The sequence below is a fragment of the Monodelphis domestica genome, chromosome 2, assembly GCF_027887165.1.
Source record: "Monodelphis domestica isolate mMonDom1 chromosome 2, mMonDom1.pri, whole genome shotgun sequence".
Lineage (NCBI taxonomy): Eukaryota > Metazoa > Chordata > Mammalia > Didelphimorphia > Didelphidae > Monodelphis > Monodelphis domestica.
In genome coordinates this window covers 61,978,935-61,997,898 of record NC_077228.1, presented here as the reverse complement: position 1 = coordinate 61,997,898, position 18,964 = coordinate 61,978,935, and the positions used below count along the sequence as shown (strand labels likewise).

General features: G+C 38.9%; 1 protein-coding gene across 1 annotated transcript; it reads left to right on the top strand.

Annotated features, from left to right (window-relative positions):
• Positions 1-2,806: 2,806 nt before the first annotated feature.
• CREG1 (cellular repressor of E1A stimulated genes 1) lies at positions 2,807-15,254 on the top strand. Its single transcript, XM_001371447.4, has 4 exons — positions 2,807-3,532; positions 8,429-8,548; positions 9,541-9,725; positions 13,532-15,254. Coding segments are annotated over exons 1-4 (600 nt in total). The 5' UTR covers positions 2,807-3,238; the 3' UTR covers positions 13,533-15,254.
• The last annotated feature ends 3,710 nt before the right edge of the window (positions 15,255-18,964 follow it).

Genomic DNA, 18,964 nt, shown 5'->3' with positions numbered 1-18,964 from the left:
AAATCTTTAATCAGGATAGGGCTAGGTCCAATATTTAATTCTTTACTCAGAGTTTGGTGGCACACCTTTTTCAGGGTATAAATCTGTTATCCCTGGGAATGCTACCATATTAGATGAGGACTCTGAGGAGCCATTAAAGTTAGGGAGTTTAAATACCTTTCTAGGTAAAACTTGGGGGCTAAGGATAAGAAGGACAGTTGATTGACTTTATAATGGTAATAAATGAAAATGAGGAGTTCCAGACAGGAATAACGGCTAGACTGATGTTTTACAATGGACACAAAAAGGGAAAGATCCAGCCAAGGACTGGGCCACCTTGGTAGAGGGCTTTGGCCTTAGGGGGAAGAGACCATTGGGACAAAAGAGATACCTAACATCTTAAAGTCTATTGTTAGTCTAAGAGGCAGTGAAATAGGACTTTCTCTCTGGGAGGAACTCTCATGTGACAAGGTCAAAACCTGGGGTTTCCAGATCTCACTAGGCCATTAGTTTGGGGCTTCTAGATTCCATCTTGACCTTATGACATGGGCAGTGTACCCCAGAAACTCAGGCGAACTATTATCAAGGAAACTCCCTTGCTCCCTTCCATCCTCCCGACTCTGAACCTGGAAACACCCAATGACCCCTCTTAGAGTCCCTAGATGACTATCTACCTTTGAATGTCCTCTAGACTTAAGATGGACAAAGAGATGAATCTTTATGCCTCCAGGCAGACCCCAGACAGATGACCACCTCAGCCCACCAAAAGCCTGAGGGCTTACCACTCTAAGTCACATCCCCACCAGGATGTAGCATCCTAGCCCCAGAAGTGATGTCCTGGGGGTGTGAACAGCCTTTCCTTTCATGCTGTCCTCCCAAGGAACTGCTCCCCATCTTGCTGTCCCACCTTGCTATCCTCCTAGCCATTCTCAACATTACTTCCTAAATTAATAAATTTCTCTTTTTGTTTTTAAGCTAAGTCTTGCATTCTTGCAAAAGGTATCCTTCCCGAACCCCAGGGGTACCCATCTAGACCCCCATAACATTTAGATATGCTTCATAGACAGTTATTTGTGTCAAGAAATGTGCACAAGGAACTACATAGTATTCCAGATTGTTACAATATTAACCAGTTTTAATAAGAAGGTAAACAACCACTTTTTTTATTTAAAAAAAAAAGGAAGTCTGCAAAATTGTGCAACAATACAGGGGTAGAACATAGGGCAACTCTACATTATTGCAAAACATGCTGGCTTCCTTGTGTTAAAGTACTTGAATGTAACTTGAGGTAAAAGAAGAAGTGGTTATGTTTCCTAGTCAAAAATGAAAATAAAGTAAATTTATTATATAACAAAAAATTTCTTATTGTGTTGTTTGGACATAGTTTTGAAAAAAAGAACTGAATTTTAAAAAATAAATCAATGCAAGGTCCTCAAATTCATATTCTATTTCAGAAATATAAAGTGAATAACTTTTTCAAGTCAGAGCTCTGAATAATTTTTAAAAATTATTCAAAATTTAAAACATACTTACCCAGAAGAAACAGAAGAAAATAAAGGCCAGCTTATTAATCACTTGACTGGTTTGTGAATGTAATTTTCATTTTATTTTAAAAACCTATATTTTACAAAATGCGAATGGATAAGGAGCCCATTTGTCATAAAAACATAAGAGAGCCACTGGAGTCCATATAATAGGGGAGATATATGCAAAATGGTTCTTCTTAAAGGAAGATTAATTTCACAGCTGATCGGTGTATGGATAGGACTCAGAAGAGTCAAGTCAATCAAGAAACATTTATAAAGTACCTATTATGTGACAAGCACCTAGGGTCTCAGTTTCCTCAACAATAAAATGGAGGTGTGGGAGTAGCATAGAAAAAAGCCCTAGGGTCCCTTTCAGTTCTTGGTCTATTACTCCAAATCCATTGCTTTTCACTGTAGTTCAATGGGACTTGCCTGACTAAAGTTACTTGCTTATTAAGTGATAGCGCTAGGATCTCTTTGAATCACTTATACAGTAATTTAAGAAGAAACCAATAAAATGCTTTACCCTCTGGATAATAAATTTTTAGAAGTCTTAGCTCAAGACTGAACATATATAAAAGGTTCAGATTAGGAGTTCTTCACTTGGGGTCCCTGAACAGCTCTCCCCCCCCCCTTAAAATATCTATATTTTAATGTATTTGGTTTACTTTTAACTTTTTTATTTTATGCATTTAAAAACATTACCGTGAGGGCCTCCAAAACTTCCTGAGTGACCCGGGGCAAATCACTTAAACCCAAAAGCCTAGCCCTTCACTGTCTAGGAGAAGATAATGTATCTATTCTAAGACAATAAGAAAGGGTTTAAAAATAAATAAACATTACAAAGGATACAAGAGATTTATCTGACTGTTCCGGGAGTTCACAACCGGTTCTCCCAGAAAGCTTTAAGAAAGCCTGATTAGATAAAACTTTTCAATTCAACCAACATTTATTATGCGACTACTGAGTTCTACGCACTGTGTTAAGCGCAGGGGATACAAAGAGACAAAGGACAGTCCCTGCCTTCAGGGAGCTCACAGGCAATCATATGCAAAACAAGTTCTATACAGGATAGTTGGGAAATGTTAAGACTGAGGGAAGGCACTGGAATTAGGAGGGTTGGGAAAGATAAACGCATGGATGCGCCAGATTAAGGGGTTTGGGTGTGTTGTGAAGCCCTGGATTCCCAACGCTCTGCTACCCCAGACGGGCCACTGTTAGGACCAGGCTCTGAGGCTACCTGTGTCTATCACAGTGCCACTGTGTGTGGTTGTCGTACCCAGTTAATTCCCGGAAGCCATTTGCTTCACCCCCAGTCAAAGAGGGCACGGAGTTTCAGTTAGCCAAGGGATCGCCGCTACCAACATGAGTTAACAAGGCTGGAAGGATTTATCTAGCGCCTACTGTACGCCAGGAATGGAAGTGGGAGCTGGGAATGCCTGGAAAGGCAGCCTCCTGGGGTCACACACTGGACAAAGGGGGCAGATCCCTAAAAAGAAAAAACCGACACCCGAAATCCCAACCCCGCCCCCCAGGCGTGGTCTCGAGCCGGCGGAAGACTGTAAACATCATATCACGTGCTCAGCAAGCGCGCATCCAGGCCCTGCCCCACTCCAAGCTCGGCTCCAATTGGCCCAACCCAGGGGCGGGGCTTCTCCGTTGCTTGGCCTCTGCCGGAGGTAACATAGCTAACCCGCTGGTCCCAGACTTGCTTCGGTCTGACCACTGGCACTATGCACTCTCCGACGACGGCATCCTCGCCCCTACTGCTGCTCCTGCTGCTCCTACTGCCCCCTGGGCCTGCGAAGGCGTTCGAACTGCCACCCCGTGAGGATGTGGCGCGCGTGGCGCGGTTCATAGCGCACGTCTGCGATTGGGGTGCGCTGGCCACCGAGTCCACGTTGACGGCGGTGCGCGGGCGGCCTTTCGCCAACATCTTCTCCCTCAGCGACGGGCCCGTGGACGCCAGCACCGGCGTGCCGTACTTCTACCTCAGTCCGTTGCAGCTGTCGGTGGGGGATCTGCAGGTGAGGCCCCCGAACCACCCTACCGGGCAGGCAGTGAGCAAAGAGCACCGACAGAGTGAGGGTCCCAGAGCAAAGAGCACCGACAGCAGTGAGGATCCCAGTCCCATGGGACTCTGGCTAGCTCCAGGGGCGGCTTCTTTCAGGACCCGAGGGAGGAAAGGGAGAGATTCGAAGGGAAGGTACTGTTCAGACAGCACTTTTCAACTGTTACTTGGTACTTACAACAGCTTTGGGAAGCTAGATGTTATTTAGACACTCGTTTTGCAGTATAGGAAACTGAGGCTAAGAGGGTTAGTGACTTGGCCAGGGCCCCTCGGCTAGTAAGTTTCTGAAGCTAGATTAAAAAAAAAACAAAAAACCACCAACATTCCGAATCATAACTGTAGCAAAATTAGAGTTTTGAAGTAGCCACCAAAATAATTTTTTGGTTTGGGGTCACCACAACATGAGGAACTGTATTGCGGGGTCACGGCATTAGAAAGGTTGAGAACCACTGGGCTAGGTAGTGGGGATTAAGTGATTTGTCCAGGGCCACACAGCTAGGAAGTGTCTGAGTACGGATATGAACCCAGGGGCCTATCTTTCCAGCCACAGATCCACCCAGGTGCTCCCTGAAGCAAGATTTGAATTCGGGTCTACTTGTCTGAGTCCAGGTCCCGGCTCGCCCTCTATTGTGGATAACTTGCCATTTGGGTAATTTACAACACTGAAATCACAAGTCAGTCTCCCCTCCCCCAAAACAAAACAAAAACTACACTACATAAAAATAAAAAACAAGGTAACTCTTTGTGATGATCTGCTAAATAAGACCTTCCACGTATTCTAAAAGACCCAATTTACATCTCAATTCTCTTTTTAATTAAAAATCTTTTTAACCCTTTACAGGGTGTCAATCATTTCTTAGGTGTCTTTCACAAGACAGACAAGCAATAAAGGCTAGGCAATGGGCTTAAGTGACTTGCCCAGGGTCTCACAGTTAGGAAGTATCTGAGGCTACATTTGAACCCAGGATCTCTTGGTTCTAGGGCTGGTGCTCTATCCACTGAGCCCCCTAGCTGCTCCTCTGTGTGGTGACTTTTCTTTATTTTTTCTTTTTTCTTTATCATATACATGTATGGAAGAGTTGTTTTAATTTTTTAGTTTCTTAAGGGCAGGCACCACATCTTAATTTTTTTTTTCTCGACAGCACCTTCAAAACTGGTTCTTAATAGTTTTTGCTTAATAGAAAAGTGGGATCACAACACTTCACTTGTCAGCCTTCATGGTAGTTGTGACTCAGGCCGATTACGGAGTGACATGTTGGCCCCAAGAGTGGGTGGGGTGGGTGATCCTTCTGAGGCTGGGGGAATTAACTGCTGGGTGGGGGTGCCAGGACTGCCTCAGGCCTGGCTTGGGAGTTAATGTTTTTGTTTTTTATTTATTTATTTATTTTTATTTATTTATGTTTAATTAATTACATTAATTACATCATTTCTTCAAAGATTTACAATTATTCTTTTGGGCAAGCTTTTTTTTCTTTAAGTTTTTCTTGAAATTTTAAATGTTGGTGTTTTTTTTTTTTTAAATATATTTTATTTGATCATTTCCAAGCATTATTCGTTAAAGACATAGATCATTTTCTTTTCCTCCCCCCCCACCCCCCATAGCCAACTCGTAAGTCCACTGGGCATTAGATGTTTTCTTGATTTGAACCCATTGCTTTGTTGATAGTATTTGCATTAGAGTGTTCATTTAGAGTCTATCCTCTGTCATGTCCCCTCAACCTCTGTATTCAGGCAGTTGCTTTTTCTTGGTGTTTCCACTCTGGCTTGGGAGTTAATGTAAAAAAAGTACAGAAAACCAGCACCAACTGAGACCCAAACTGTGACTTTATCTAGCAGTGGCACATTTTACTAGTCTTATATCCCAATAGATAGGAACTGTGACCTTGACTTGCTCAACAAACCCCTTTAGTTTCAGAAGAGCAGGTCTTATCTGGATCATACAACAGGAATAAACATTTTTAGTTTTTTATGGGTTCTGTCTGCCTATGCTATCCCAGTACATGGTGATTCAGCCACTTTGGACTAATGAATTTTAGAATTAGCTACTTGGGCAACTGCACTGAGTTTCATATCACAAACTCCTGGAGAGAGAGTGTTATGACTAAAGAATATAAATAAGTTCCTTAAGGGCAGAGACTGTTCCTGCTTTTCATTATATCCCTACCACTTTGCACATTGCCAGGCATATCAAACAAATGCTTAATTGCGTGTGGATTGATTAAAGACTAAAATTAGGCTCATAAACAGGGAAGAGCACTTGAAAAAACTTAATTGTATTGTAATTATTATTCTTTATAGACCTAGTTGCAAAACTTGTTTAATTCTATTGTAATTATTACCTCTTAATGAAATTTATTTCATTGATTTCAGTAAGGCAGGAATTTTACAAGCAATTACAATCTTACAAGTTTTTACAATTTATAAGTTTTATAATTTTATTTCTTATCAGAGACTCTACATAAATTAAAATTAATGGAAGCTTATTTTATTTACCTGAGTATCCTACGTATAGGCACAAAGAATTTAAGAGTGAAAAGGGACTTTTTAAAAATTTTTTTAAATTTAAAATTTTTTTTATTTTTATTTGGTCATTTCCAAACACTATTCATTGGAAACAAAGATCATTTTCTCTTCTTCCCTCCCCCCTCCCACCACCTCTCCCATAGCCCACAAGCTCCATTGGGTATCACATGTGTTCTTGATTCAAACCCATTTCCATGTTGTTGGTATTTGCTCTAGAGTGTTCATTTAGAGTCTCTCCTCAGTCATATCCCCTCCACCCCTGTAGTCAAGCAGTTGCTTTTCATCGGTGTTTTTACTCCCACAGTTTATCTTCTGCTTGTGGATAGTGTTTTTTAGATCCCTGCAGGTTGTTCAGGGACATTGCATTGTCCCTAGTGGAGGAGTCCATTACCTTTGATTGTAGCACAGTGTGTCAGTCTCTGTGTACAATGTTCTCCTGGTTCTGCTCCTTTCGCTCTGCATCACTTCCTGGAGGTTGTTCCGGTTCACATGGAATTCCTCTACTTTATTATTCCTTCGAGCACAATAGTATTCCATCACCAACAGATACCACAATTTGCTCAGCCATTCCCCAATTGAAGGGCATCCCCTCATTTTCCAATTTTTGGCCACCACAAAGAGCGCAGCTATGAAAATGAAAAGGGACTTTAGAAATGATTTAGCTTCTTCATTTTATATATGTGGATAATGAAGCCTTGAGGAGTTAAGTGATTTGTATGAGGTTTCCTAGACTGAAACCTGAAAAGATAGAATTTGAACCTGTGACTGCTTGGATGAGGAAACTCCCTGCACCCATGAAGCTCAAAAGCTGTTGGAGAGTGGCCAGTGCAGAAGCAGCCAGCTCACTAGAGGAGGATGTCCTTGGGAAATGGTTAATGCCATAAGTGAAAATACAACACAACATAGAGAATGCTGATCTGTGGTTTTCTAAGTTGGTATGTGGCCTCTTCTGAGCACTGTGAGGTCAGCATCTGAGGCTATGTCTCCCTATCTGCCTGTATTACAGTGAAGCTGTTTGGGGTAATGGAAGAGCTTAGGAGTTGGAGATCTGAGTTCCAATGCTGGTTCTGTTCTCTGGAAGCTACCTGATAGTGGGCAGGTGATTTCATCTTGCTGTACCGAGTTTGTTCACCTATAAAATGAGGTTGTACTAGATGGCCTCTGAGCAATTGAATCAGTGAGCCCTCCAACAGTAAATTAATCACTTCTCCTTCTAGACTCTAGGGTAGTGGCATCAGAGGTTTGGGCTTCCTTGTCATGTTGGAGCAGAGTAAGTCTGAGCCAACTAAAACCACTAGATCTTTTCCCCAGGAACCCATCTGTGTGTTGCTTCCAGCCTGTTGTGGCAAAGCTGGCATTTGTGAACCCGTGTTTTAATTCTTGACATTTATTTGTTAAATATTATCTTACTCTTCTTAACCCATTGACTAGCATGTCACGTTCTTTTTGGATCCAGATTCTAGCATCCAACTCTTTTCTCTTCAGGCAGCCTGCAGATTTGATGGCCTATCAATCTATGACTTCACTCAGCTAATGGATTAGAATGTTAAAAAAAAGTAGGGGACCGGGTAGATTCCGAGCCAGGCCCAGAGATGGGAAGTTCTGGGTTCAAATTGGCCTTGTGATCCTGGGCAAATCGCTTAACTCCAATGGCCTAGCCCTTACTGCTCTTCTGCCCTAGAACTAATACTTAGTATCCATTCTAAGACAGAAGGTAGGGTTAAAAAAAAAAAGTAAAAAGCACAGACCCAGGGATAGATTCCTCTTCCATTAGACGTCTCTTAAGTTAAATGTTGACCCATTACTCTTTGGTACAGTCATTCATTCATTTCCAAGCCTACTGTGCTTTCCTCCTTTTGCTTATTATATGCTGTCATCCAGCCCATCTCTTCAACCCTTATAATAAAATCTAAGTATACTATATAGTATTCCCTGATCGACAAGGGTAGATACTGGGCCAGAAAAAAGAGAATGGGGTTGTTCTGGCACGAACTGGTCTTGATAAAGGTGTAGGCTGTCTTTTAATAATTATTGCCTTCTCAGAATCTATCCTTTTTCTGTTTTTGAAAATTGGGACATTTGTCCTCCAGCCTTGTAGCACCTCTACCATTCTCCATGTTTTTTCAGAGATCTCTGGCTGGTCTTAAGCATGCCTGCCACGAGCAGAAGATGTTGTCTCTACTGGTGATTACTTAAAGCAAGAAAGTGAAAGAAGTGACTATTAAAAATCTGTGATAGTATTGGAGGTTGCATGTCATCGGTGAAATGTATTCCTTTTCCAGATGCCACTTAACAGAAAGATTTCAGAGTCTTCCTTGTCATTCTGCAGGTGAATCCCAATGCCTCTTTGACATTGACTTTGGCACAGACTGATTTTTGCAAGAAAGAAGGATTTGATCCTCAGAGTCCTCTTTGTGCTCACATAATGCTATCAGGAACAATCACTAAGGTAAGTCATTATGCTATAAAAAGAAAGATAGATTTAAAGGAATGTGACTTCATTTTTTTATTCACGTAAATAAGAACTTAGTGAACTTAATTATATTGATTTGTGATTTAGGCTGTAGAAGAAAAGTATCCTTGGTAGGCAGCACAATATAGATGCAACATTACTGGGACTGAATTTGAGAAATAGTGAATGATGGCCAGGTGGAAATGAAGAGACAAAAAATGTAGGTAAAAGGTCACCAGCATTTATCTTAAAATTACATGAGCTGTCACAAACGCCAGCTTTGCCACTGCAGGCTGGAAGCAACACACAGATGGGTTCCTGGGGAAAAGATCTAGTGGTTTTAGTTGGGGCAATCTTTATTTGAAGAGTAGTTGGGAATCACTAGTGGAAAAGGAGAAAATGGCAAAAATAGCAGAGGGAAATTAGATTCTAAATATTGTTCGGGCCAATTCTACACTTTTAATAAGTGTTTTGTTATTGAATTTTGCTTAAACATTTTAAGTATTTGCCTCCAAATGTATATTAGTTTGGGGGTTTTGGTATCCCTCCTTCAAATGCCCTTTCTACAGTTAATGTCTGTCAGTAATGTATGTAATAAATTAAACATGCATATTTGTATTAAGAATTTTAAAGATAGAGAAGCTATCATAAATTAAAACCATTGCAATTAGTACAAATTGTCTTAAGTATGCTCAATAATACCTCCCATCCTCCAGGGAGATAATCAGTTCTAATAGTGTTTTCCTTTTTCTTTATGGCTGTCATAATGGCCTACAAATAACTTTAATATTTTAAAAACTGAATTATCATTTTAAAACTTCCCTTATCTTATTTCTTATTCCTTTGGCTCCAAAAATCAAGATTTATAACTGAATCACTGTAGATTTTTAGAACTATATATTCTTAATATATCAGAGTAAAGTATTAAGAGGTAAGGATTTTTATTTCCAACAGAGAAAAATATTACAATCTTCTTTGATAATTTTTAGGTGAATGATACAGAAACAGCCTTTGCAAAAAAGTCATTATTCAGTCGTCACCCTGAAATGGAATCATGGCCTTCAGATCATAACTGGTTCTTTGCCAAATTGGCTATAACCAACATCTGGGTCATAGACTACTTTGGTGGAGCCAAAACAGTGACACCTGAAGAATATTATAAAGCCAAACCTTAGTAAGTACCTACCTTCTTTCTGCTAATTTACTGTTTCTAGTAGCTATGCACTTGTTGCCTGAGCTCCCGGAATTGCTTAAAGTTGAAAGCCTGTGTTGAATTTTATTACAGAAGAAGGTCTCAAATATTCCATTCTCAGAGCAGGTAAAGAAAGGGCTCAGTGGATTGAGAGCCAGGCCCAGAGATGGGAGGACCCGGGTTAAAGTGTGACCTCAGATACTTCCTAGCTGTGACCCTGGATAAGTCACTTAACCCCCATTGCCCAGCCCTTGCTGCTCTTCTGCCTTGGAACCAGTACACAGTATTGATTCTAAGATGGAAGGTACAGGTTTAAAAAAAAAATTCCCTTCCCTCCTTCCCCTAAGTGTATCATAATCACCAAAGGAGAAAAAAGGGAAGTGCTTATTATTGATCTACTCAATCTGGCTCTTCTAGTCAATGAGCTAATATCTTAATTAAGAACTGTCTAATCTATTAAACCTATAGGAATATTCCTAAAGTTTTAGGTCACTAGACTGAGTCAGTAGGCTAGTATATCAGGAAATCGGGATATTGGGTCAAATTGAAGAAGAACTACAGAATAAAAAGAACCATGGCAAAAAATTGAATGAGGAGAGAGGGTCCAGGGAAAGGGGAGAACACATTTTGGCAGAGGAACAGGCACTAGGGGTTATGATTAGATTCCATGGAATTTAGGGAAGAGTTACTGTTGAAGGAAAGGGGGAAATCGGGAATACCAATGATTCTCTCACAGCTCTGTGGCCATCTTCTGAAGCTATTTCCTGATTTCTTCAGGGATTAACACTTTCTTAAAATTACCTAGTTGGTATTTATTTAAGTTAGGTACCTGTTTTATCTTTCAGTAAAACAGGAAGCTCCTTGAGGGCAGGAACTATTTTGTTTTCATCTTTGTGTCACTAGCAGTCAGCACAATGCTTTACACAGAGTAGGCATTTAATAAGCGTTTGAATTTAAATGACTTGAATTTTGAGTAGCTGCTGCCATTTACAACATTTTTTATATTGAATTGTACTTTATACTGTCCTAATAACAAAAATAAACATGGAACACAGTACAGTCTTACAAAATACCTTATACACTTCTCATTTGAGACTCATAATAGTCCTTTAAGGTACAGAGTATAAATGTTGTTATTCTCATAATAAATGATGATGAGGAAACAGGCTGAGAGGTTGGCATGTGCCTGTAGTTACAGGATTAATGAAAACTAGAACCAGAACTTAAACCCAGGTCTCTTGGCTCCAAGTCCCAGGCTCTCTCCACAACACCACACCGTCTCTACACATTATAGAATTGTTTCATTTGCAAAATAATTCAAGTGGAATATAAATCAACTCAATTCTTGGACAAAAAAAAAAGGAGCATAGGGATTAAGATTTGGGCCAGCATGGTAGAAAGAAAACTTAAAAACTTAAAATTAATTTAATCCTGGACTCATCATTGTGATGTAGGAAAAGAGAACAAACATTTTTGTAAAGGAATGTTAATCAGGAAATTGGTTGGTGAACAATTTCTTTTGAGGGGAGAATTATTTACTTTATACAGAAATAATTTTAGTAGTCTCTTCAGGTGTCCTTTCAAAGTGAGTATTACATATTAGAAGTTAAATGCGAAATTCTAAAATTGCAAAGAGAAAAAAATGAATTTCTTTGAAAACTACAGCAACTAAATCACATCACACATCTTTTTCCCTTTTTCCCAAGCATAAGTATTTGTCTTTAAAAGTGCATTATTTTTCGAAATGGTAAAAAGCTTCTTAAACTAGAATTTAATTTTGATTAGTTGTGATACTTTAAGAAAAGTTTACTCTGTAATAATCACCATACATATCATTCATCAAGGCTAATACTTAACTAGGGTGAAAAGAAGAATATTCAAGTATTAAGTTAAATCAGCAAGCATTTCTTAAGTACCTACCATGTTTGAGGCACTGGTGCCACAAAGAAAGTCCAAAAATTGTTCTTGTTTTCAAAGACTTCCCAGGCTAAAGAGAAAACAACCTGCAAATAGCTCTACACATGACATAGATAAAGGATAAATTAGAGTTAATCAAATAGACTAGAGAGGACTAGGAAAAGCTTCTTTGCAGAAGGGGGGACTTTAGCTGAGCCTGAAGGATTCCAGAAGGTGACGATGAGGAACGATGCGAGACACATCAGAAAAGGCAGAGTTGGGAAGTGGACTGTCACATTTGAGGAAGTGCAGGCCAGGCTGGGCAGGGCTGAAAAGCCAAGTAAGTGAGGCTTTATTTTTGTTTTGGGAGGTGTCCTTGAGTGTAAGGAGACCAGGCAGTCCAGGAAGGAGCTGCCGGTCTTTGTGAGGCAGCATCAGGGTGACAGGAAAGGACAACAGGACTGGGAAACTTTGAATAAGGGGGCATGAGAAAGGGAAAAGCTGGAGCTTTTCATCAACTCATTTCATAGCATCTTGAATTTTATTGACCAGAATGTTTCTTTGCTAACCCTTCGGGTAGTATATGCTAAGTTCCCAAGGAAAACCATTCAAAGACAGAAGAAAAAACCCATGGTTTTTTACCATTACAAGGTCAGCATGAGGAAGTTTGCTTATAGGCCTCATTTTTTTTTCCCCTCGAGTGAACAGGGATAAAGACCCTATTATTAGGGGCAGCTAGGTGGATTCAGAGATGGAGATCCTGGGTTCAAATCTGGCCTGAGACATTTCCTAGCTGTGTGACTGGGCAGGTCGCTAAACCCCTATTGTCTAGCCCTAACCACTCTTCTGCCTTGAAACCAGTACACAGTGTTAATTCTAAGATGGAAGGTGAGTGGGTTGTTTTTTTTTTTTAAGGAACCTAATATTGTAGGCCACTGACCAACAGAAAAGTAAAAGCAGGCAAAATTTCTGAGTGACAAGGAGAAACAAAATGTTTAGATGTTTTAATCTAAAACAAGATTATTATATATATAATGATATTTTTAAACCCTTACCTTCTGTCTTAGAATTGATAATAAGTATCATTTCCAAGATGAAAGATCAGTTCAGAGTAGGCAATTGGGGTAACTGACTTGCCCAGAGTCTGAACGCTAAGAAGCGTCTGAGTTCACATTTGAACCCAAGACCTCCTGTCTCCAGGCTTGGCTCTCTATCCACTGAGCCACCTGGTTTTCCCCTAAGCTTCTATATTTTTTTCTAATAAATTCAATAATTTCAAATATTTTAGTTATAACATGATTAAAGTAAAAAAGGAGGGAGAAATAAAGGAAAAGGGAAACAGCTATAGAGAGAGAAGTAGAGAGGCATATGTATATAGAAAGAAAGACCTGGAGTTTTAGGGAAACTTGGTAGAGTAGGAGAAAAAAACATTAGATTTATAGTTAGAAGGATGTGGGGTATTAGGGCCATCTGCCACTTATTATGATTCCAAATCTGTGAAATGGGAATAATACTTGTATTATCTGCTTCATTGTTACTGAGTTGTTATTGATAGTTTAATAAACTATTCTTTTTATGTCTTCCTGTTCCTTGATTATCACCTATTCACGACCATATTCATGTTAACTAGTAATCTAACCATTATTTTCACCCAACTTTGAAAGGAGTTGCTTATTGAATCAAGGTAACCAGAGCAGCCCACCAGGTGGGACATTATCTTTTCAACTAATAATAACAAAAACAATATTGTTTCATAGATAAGATGAACTTAAGTAGAATTCTAATACTTTGATTTGAAAGTACTCTGTTTCTGGCCTAGAATAAATTATTTTAAAATACATGTTGTATTTTTAAACTCGGTTGAGTAAAAAATTATTTTCTCCCTTCCCCAGGTAAAGAGGAATATGATCAGTTCCATCAAGATGCTTGAGCCACTTTGGAATACCTAGAGAATCTGCTTAAAATTCCGGGTGTGATTTTGTAAAAGAAAGGAAAAAAAAAACAACTTATTTTTACATACTTAATATTTAGGTCAGAAGCTTGCTGGGAGAATTTTTAGATTTAAATATTTTTTATGATATTTTGGAATTTGAGCAAGTTTGTTTTTTTAATGAAATAATGTCATTAATGAATCCTGGTTCCATTGAGTATCGGTTTCCTTTTAGTTTTCCTAGAAATGAAAGTTGCACAATTAAATTGTCCTTGGAGATTGAAAGCTATTTCAGCATGTGTCCTTTATTCTTGAAAATCTCTTTGCCCACTAAACCTCTACTATTCACTCACTACCTATTAAGGCCTCTGATAGTTTTATCTGAATAGGATGAAAAGGGGTTAATTTGCCCATACACTGAATGTGCCTGAATCTTGCCAAACAGGAAAACTAAACTCAAACGGAGTTTCAAACAGCTAATCAGCTTATGTATGGTGATTGTTGGTGGGGAGGGTTCTTGTTTTACAGGAACAAAGTTGGACCATGAAGAAATTGCTGTGACAATAATATAGAATCAAGTAGGCATATGAAGTTTGCTGTTTATGCTTTTTTTACTTTTAGCAAACTTCATTCAGACTTCTTTAGAAGAAGTCTTGGTCGGCGAAATTTCCTTGTCTAGGAGTTCCCTACAACAATTAAAATCACAGGGCCAGTTCCCATCTCCTATTTGAGTTGTACAAAATTGATTATTGTTTTAAGATCATTTTCATTTTCTTCATAAATGTCACAGACTAAAATATTTCTTCAATCTCCAATAATCATTTTCATTTATTTGAAAGTGTGTGCAAGTAGTAACACAATACTTGGGATCTCTTCCTAGCTCTGTTATTGACTGCTTTTTTTTTTTAACCCTTACCTTCCATCTTGGAGTCAATACTGTGTATTGGCTCCAAGGCAGAAGAGTGGTAAGGGCTGGGCAATGGGGGTTAAGTGATTTGCCCAGGGTCACACAACTAGGAAGTGGCTGAGGCCAGATTTGAACCTAGGACCTCCTGTCTCTAGGCCTGACTCTCAATCCACTGAGCCACCCGGTTGTCCCTTGATTGATTTTTAAAATGCTTTATTACTAAGTTGTTTAAGCCATAATCAAGAGAATGAAATAAGGATGAAATCTTATAAACACCATATAAGGTCCTTTTAGAATTTCATTAAGATCAAGTCCTTATAGATTTGTCTTACCTTGAATTCTGCCTTAAAATGAATAATAGCTATTCAACAAATATTTGTATTGTAAATTGATTGCTTTTGAGGTTCTAGCAAATTTATGTAACTCGGGGAAACACAATATCTGAGAGTATTTAGCAAGCTCTTCAGATGCAGTGGGGTTTTTTGAAGCCTACTAGCTAGCTTCCTTAAAAATGTCTTAAAGGGGGGAAAATTATTAATTTACTATATACAGAAATAATTTCAGGTATTCATACTCTTAAAGTATGTTTTCAAAGGGTGTGTTATGTTAGGAGTTAAATGCTAAATTCTGAAACTGCAAAGTGAAAAATGTCTTATACTTATAGCATCCATCATGCTCAACTAACTAATGCTTTAAAAAATATTTTCCATAGAATTTCTTTATAAACTTGTTTTTTCAAAGAACTAATAATTAAAATTAACTTATTCTTTAATGAAAAGTGTGTTTGATTTATTGTCATATATAAAGTTTTCCTACTGATTTTTGCTTTCTTCTGGGCTTTCTCTTTTTTTCTTTCATTTGAACTGGGCTCTCACATTGACAGCCAGAAAAGATAAATTACTATTTCAAGGCTTGGCTGATGATCTTTTGATTAAGTACAGGATGCTTTTCTTCTTTGTTGCCAAAAAGCTAATCATGTCCTGAAATTTATGGAAAAGCCAGAGTCCAGCATGTCGTTATGGAATCTTGCCTATATAGTAAAGTTACCTTATGATATGAATTAGGATGAAGGTGACCAGGCTGGTTTTCTCCTTTTCATTTATTGTTAGCTTTGCCTTGGAAACATCTATTCCAGTCCCCTCTATCTACCATATTAAAAAGCCTTTTGGAACTCAGTTAAGTTTTCATTTTTCTCATAAAAGTAAAGTGAACCAGCAGGTGCTTGCTTTTCTTTTAATTAAATATAAAGACCATCAAAACCTGAAGCAATACATTCTTATTGGCCACCAGAGGGTACTGCAGACCATAGTCTTTTGAGTAGAGGAAAGTATTTTATGCTAGAATTGGGGATTTGTAGCTAAAAGACTTTAAAGATTGTTTAGTACAACCATCTCATTTATCAGAGGTTTATGGTTGAAGTATTGAAAGATAGGGATGCTGAATAACCTCTAATGTGGGTTCATAGAACAATTTAGAGACATTGTAGTGATTTAGAATTGGGGAAAAAGTAGTAGATGAGTATCAAAGTTGTAACAAGATGGAAAACTTGATGTGATATCCTCAGAGCAGGTGGACTAATTGTTCTTTCTGTTACACCTCCAAATCATTTTCCACTTAATCACCACAATAATCTTCCTTTGGCACAGGTCTGATTCTACCCAGACACCTTGAGTTGGCTCCTTGTCACCCCAAGGATGAAATACAAATCCCTGAGCCTTGAACTTGAGCCCTTCTACAGTTTGGCTCCAGCTTACTCTTCCCCTTTTCCCTCCCTAGTTATTTCATATCATATTCGTAGTTCTAGTCAAACTGGAATGCTGAGCTATTCTTCACACTCATACATCCCATGGCCCTCCTCCATTTGCCTTAGGCTGACTCATGTATTTGGAATGTTTTTTCCCACTCCACCACTTTCAGGTATAAATCTCTTCCTCCAAGGTTCATGAGTCTCAGGTGGCACCTGAATCTCCCAAGAATCCTTCCCTGATCCCTCATTTTTTAGCACTCTACCTCCTAAATTACTTTGTTTACTTTTTTTGTGTGTGTTGTATCCCCTGCCTCCTATAGGCTGTATGATCTTTGTGGACCCATTTTGTTTATTCCCAGCACCTAGCAAAGTGCCTTGCATAATAGTAGGCATTTAGCAAGTGCTCCTTGAATCATCTCCCATTTATAAGTACATAGAGCTCAGGAGTTGATTCAGCAATTCAATTCAAACATCTTTTATTTGTTAAATTCTTATCCAGGTTAAATGACTTGCCCAGAATCAATTAACTAGAACATAAGAGCCAGGTCTTAAAAATAGGTTTTTTGAGGCCAGGGCCTTCATGGCTGCATTTATTTGCCCTATAATTTGAACTTCACCAAAATGCTTAGCAGGAAAAGTCAGGAGGTCGGTGGGTGGGGGGGATTAACCCTCAAGAAAGGATGGTAGTAAGATGTTTTAAGATTCACATTTAACTACTTTTGAATTTGAATCTATCAACTTTATAATGCAAAATGGATCTTAGAATAACTTGAAGTTTTGAGCTCTAAAGGAAAAACACAGTTCTGTTCTTGGTCAGCATCAACAGAAATACATCCTGCTCATTGGGAATGTCTACGTGATGGGAAGGCTTCTCATCGTTCTCTGCCTCACATTGTGAGCTTTTCTTCCCTGTCACTGGTGAGAGTATCATTTTTGCCTCTAGTTTTATGTAGGTCCCTGGAGCAAAAATCCAGGGTCAAACTAGGGAAAACCTTAACCCTTCATCTTCCTTATCAGGACCCTAAGTACAACAAGCTAAGATCATAAACCCTTTTTTAAGGCTAGAATATAAGTTTTGCAGGACTTGGGCAGAGGTGATTCTGTTTGCCTATTGCTCATTATTCACTGTTTGCTCTGCCCTGTTTTTTCCTTTGTATCTGTCCAGCTATTTCCTCCTATTTTTCATTACCTTCCTCTGAACTTGGCTTTCTTGCTACATTTCTAATATTTTGGGGTTTCAAGGGTAACTTCAATTTGCTTGCATGACCTTTTGGGAAGTAAAGCTTTAATAAGAAATAATGCAATACTGTGATACAGCAGATAGAGTGCCCTTGGCCTGGAGTCAGGAAGACTGAGTTCAGATTTGGCCTCTTGTACTTGTGTGACCCTAAGCAAGTCCCTTAACTGTTTGCCTCAGTTTCCTCCTCTGTAAAGTAAGCTGGAGAAGGAAATGGCGAAACCATTCCAGGATCTTTGCCAAGAAAACCCCAAATGGGGTCACAGAGTCAGACCCAACTGACAAGTATCTGAAGTAGATCCTCCATTAAACTCCCCACTTAGCTGCCTAATGATGTGCATTCTACAAGGCAAATGCCAGTGGAACTCCAACTTTGGCAGGTCCTGCCAGCTAGAAAGGGTTTTTTTTGAGCATGCTATCACAAACTTGCTCCAAATGCCTGCCAAGGAAGGTGGGCCTCTCATCCTCTAAAGAAAAGCAAGCACTTTTCTTCAGAAATACTCATTTAACGCATCTGGCTAATGAGCTGATTCAACAAGCATTTTTCAAGCAACCTAGCAGGTGCCAGGCACTGCACACTGGGACCACAGAAAGATAGTCGGTTCTTGAGGTGTTTACAGGGGAGACACCATTCACACAACCATAAAGGAACCAAGTAGGCCCAGATTGGAATAGTCGAGAGAGAAGGCAGCAGGCGTGACTTGTAGAAGGTGGGATGTTGGCTGGGACTCGGAGAAGCCAGGGAGGGTTAGGGTTCTAAATGAGAAGGGGAGAATGAAAGAAATCTAGGATGGCTCGATGTTGGGTTTGTGTTTGGGGCAGGCTACGATGGAGTTTCTGATCATGAATAGGAGCAAATAAACACGAGAATTTGATGTTCTTATAATATTTTAGGAAGTTGAACAAAACATTCCTTACTTTATGCCTGGCTTACTCAACTACTTACTAGCTGTGTAACTTCTGACAAGTCACATAGCCTCTCTGTGCTGAAAAAATGGGAATGAGAACGCCTTACAAGCCCATGACTTGTGAGCAAATGGCTTTATTTCCATAACAGGACTGGGTAAAGTGAAACTAGCAACTAGACAAATGTGAAACCTTGCCCTTTTCTTATTTAGCTTAAAATTGGATAGTTTTAACTTTATGGTGAATCTTTGTATAAAGTGAATAATCACTAATATTATCTTTTAGGAGGAAGATCAAGGTTTTAATATATAGATTATAATTTTATATTATTAATTATAATTATATTATATTATTATATTATTTTATATTATATTTTATATTATAATATAATTATAATTATATATATTATATATAAAATATAATTATAATAAGCAATTATAAAATTGCTTAAAGTGATGTAGACTGACACAACCTGAGTTCAGAGACTGCTTTATTTTTGTAACTCTCCCAGTGCACAGCAGAATGTGCTTCTGCATATTGCAGATACAACATTGTTTGAATGAATGAATGAACCAATAGCAGCAGTACACACTGAAAG

Excerpts from the sequence above, each read along its gene's own strand:
- CREG1 (XM_001371447.4), top strand. The coding sequence starts at position 3,239 with ATGCACTCTCCGACGACGGCATCCTCGCCCCTACTGCTGCTCCTGCTG. Across the intron at positions 3,533-8,428 it reads TGTCGGTGGGGGATCTGCAG|GTGAATCCCAATGCCTCTTT; the intron begins GTGAGGCCCCCG and ends GTCATTCTGCAG. Across the intron at positions 8,549-9,540 it reads TATCAGGAACAATCACTAAG|GTGAATGATACAGAAACAGC; the intron begins GTAAGTCATTAT and ends GATAATTTTTAG.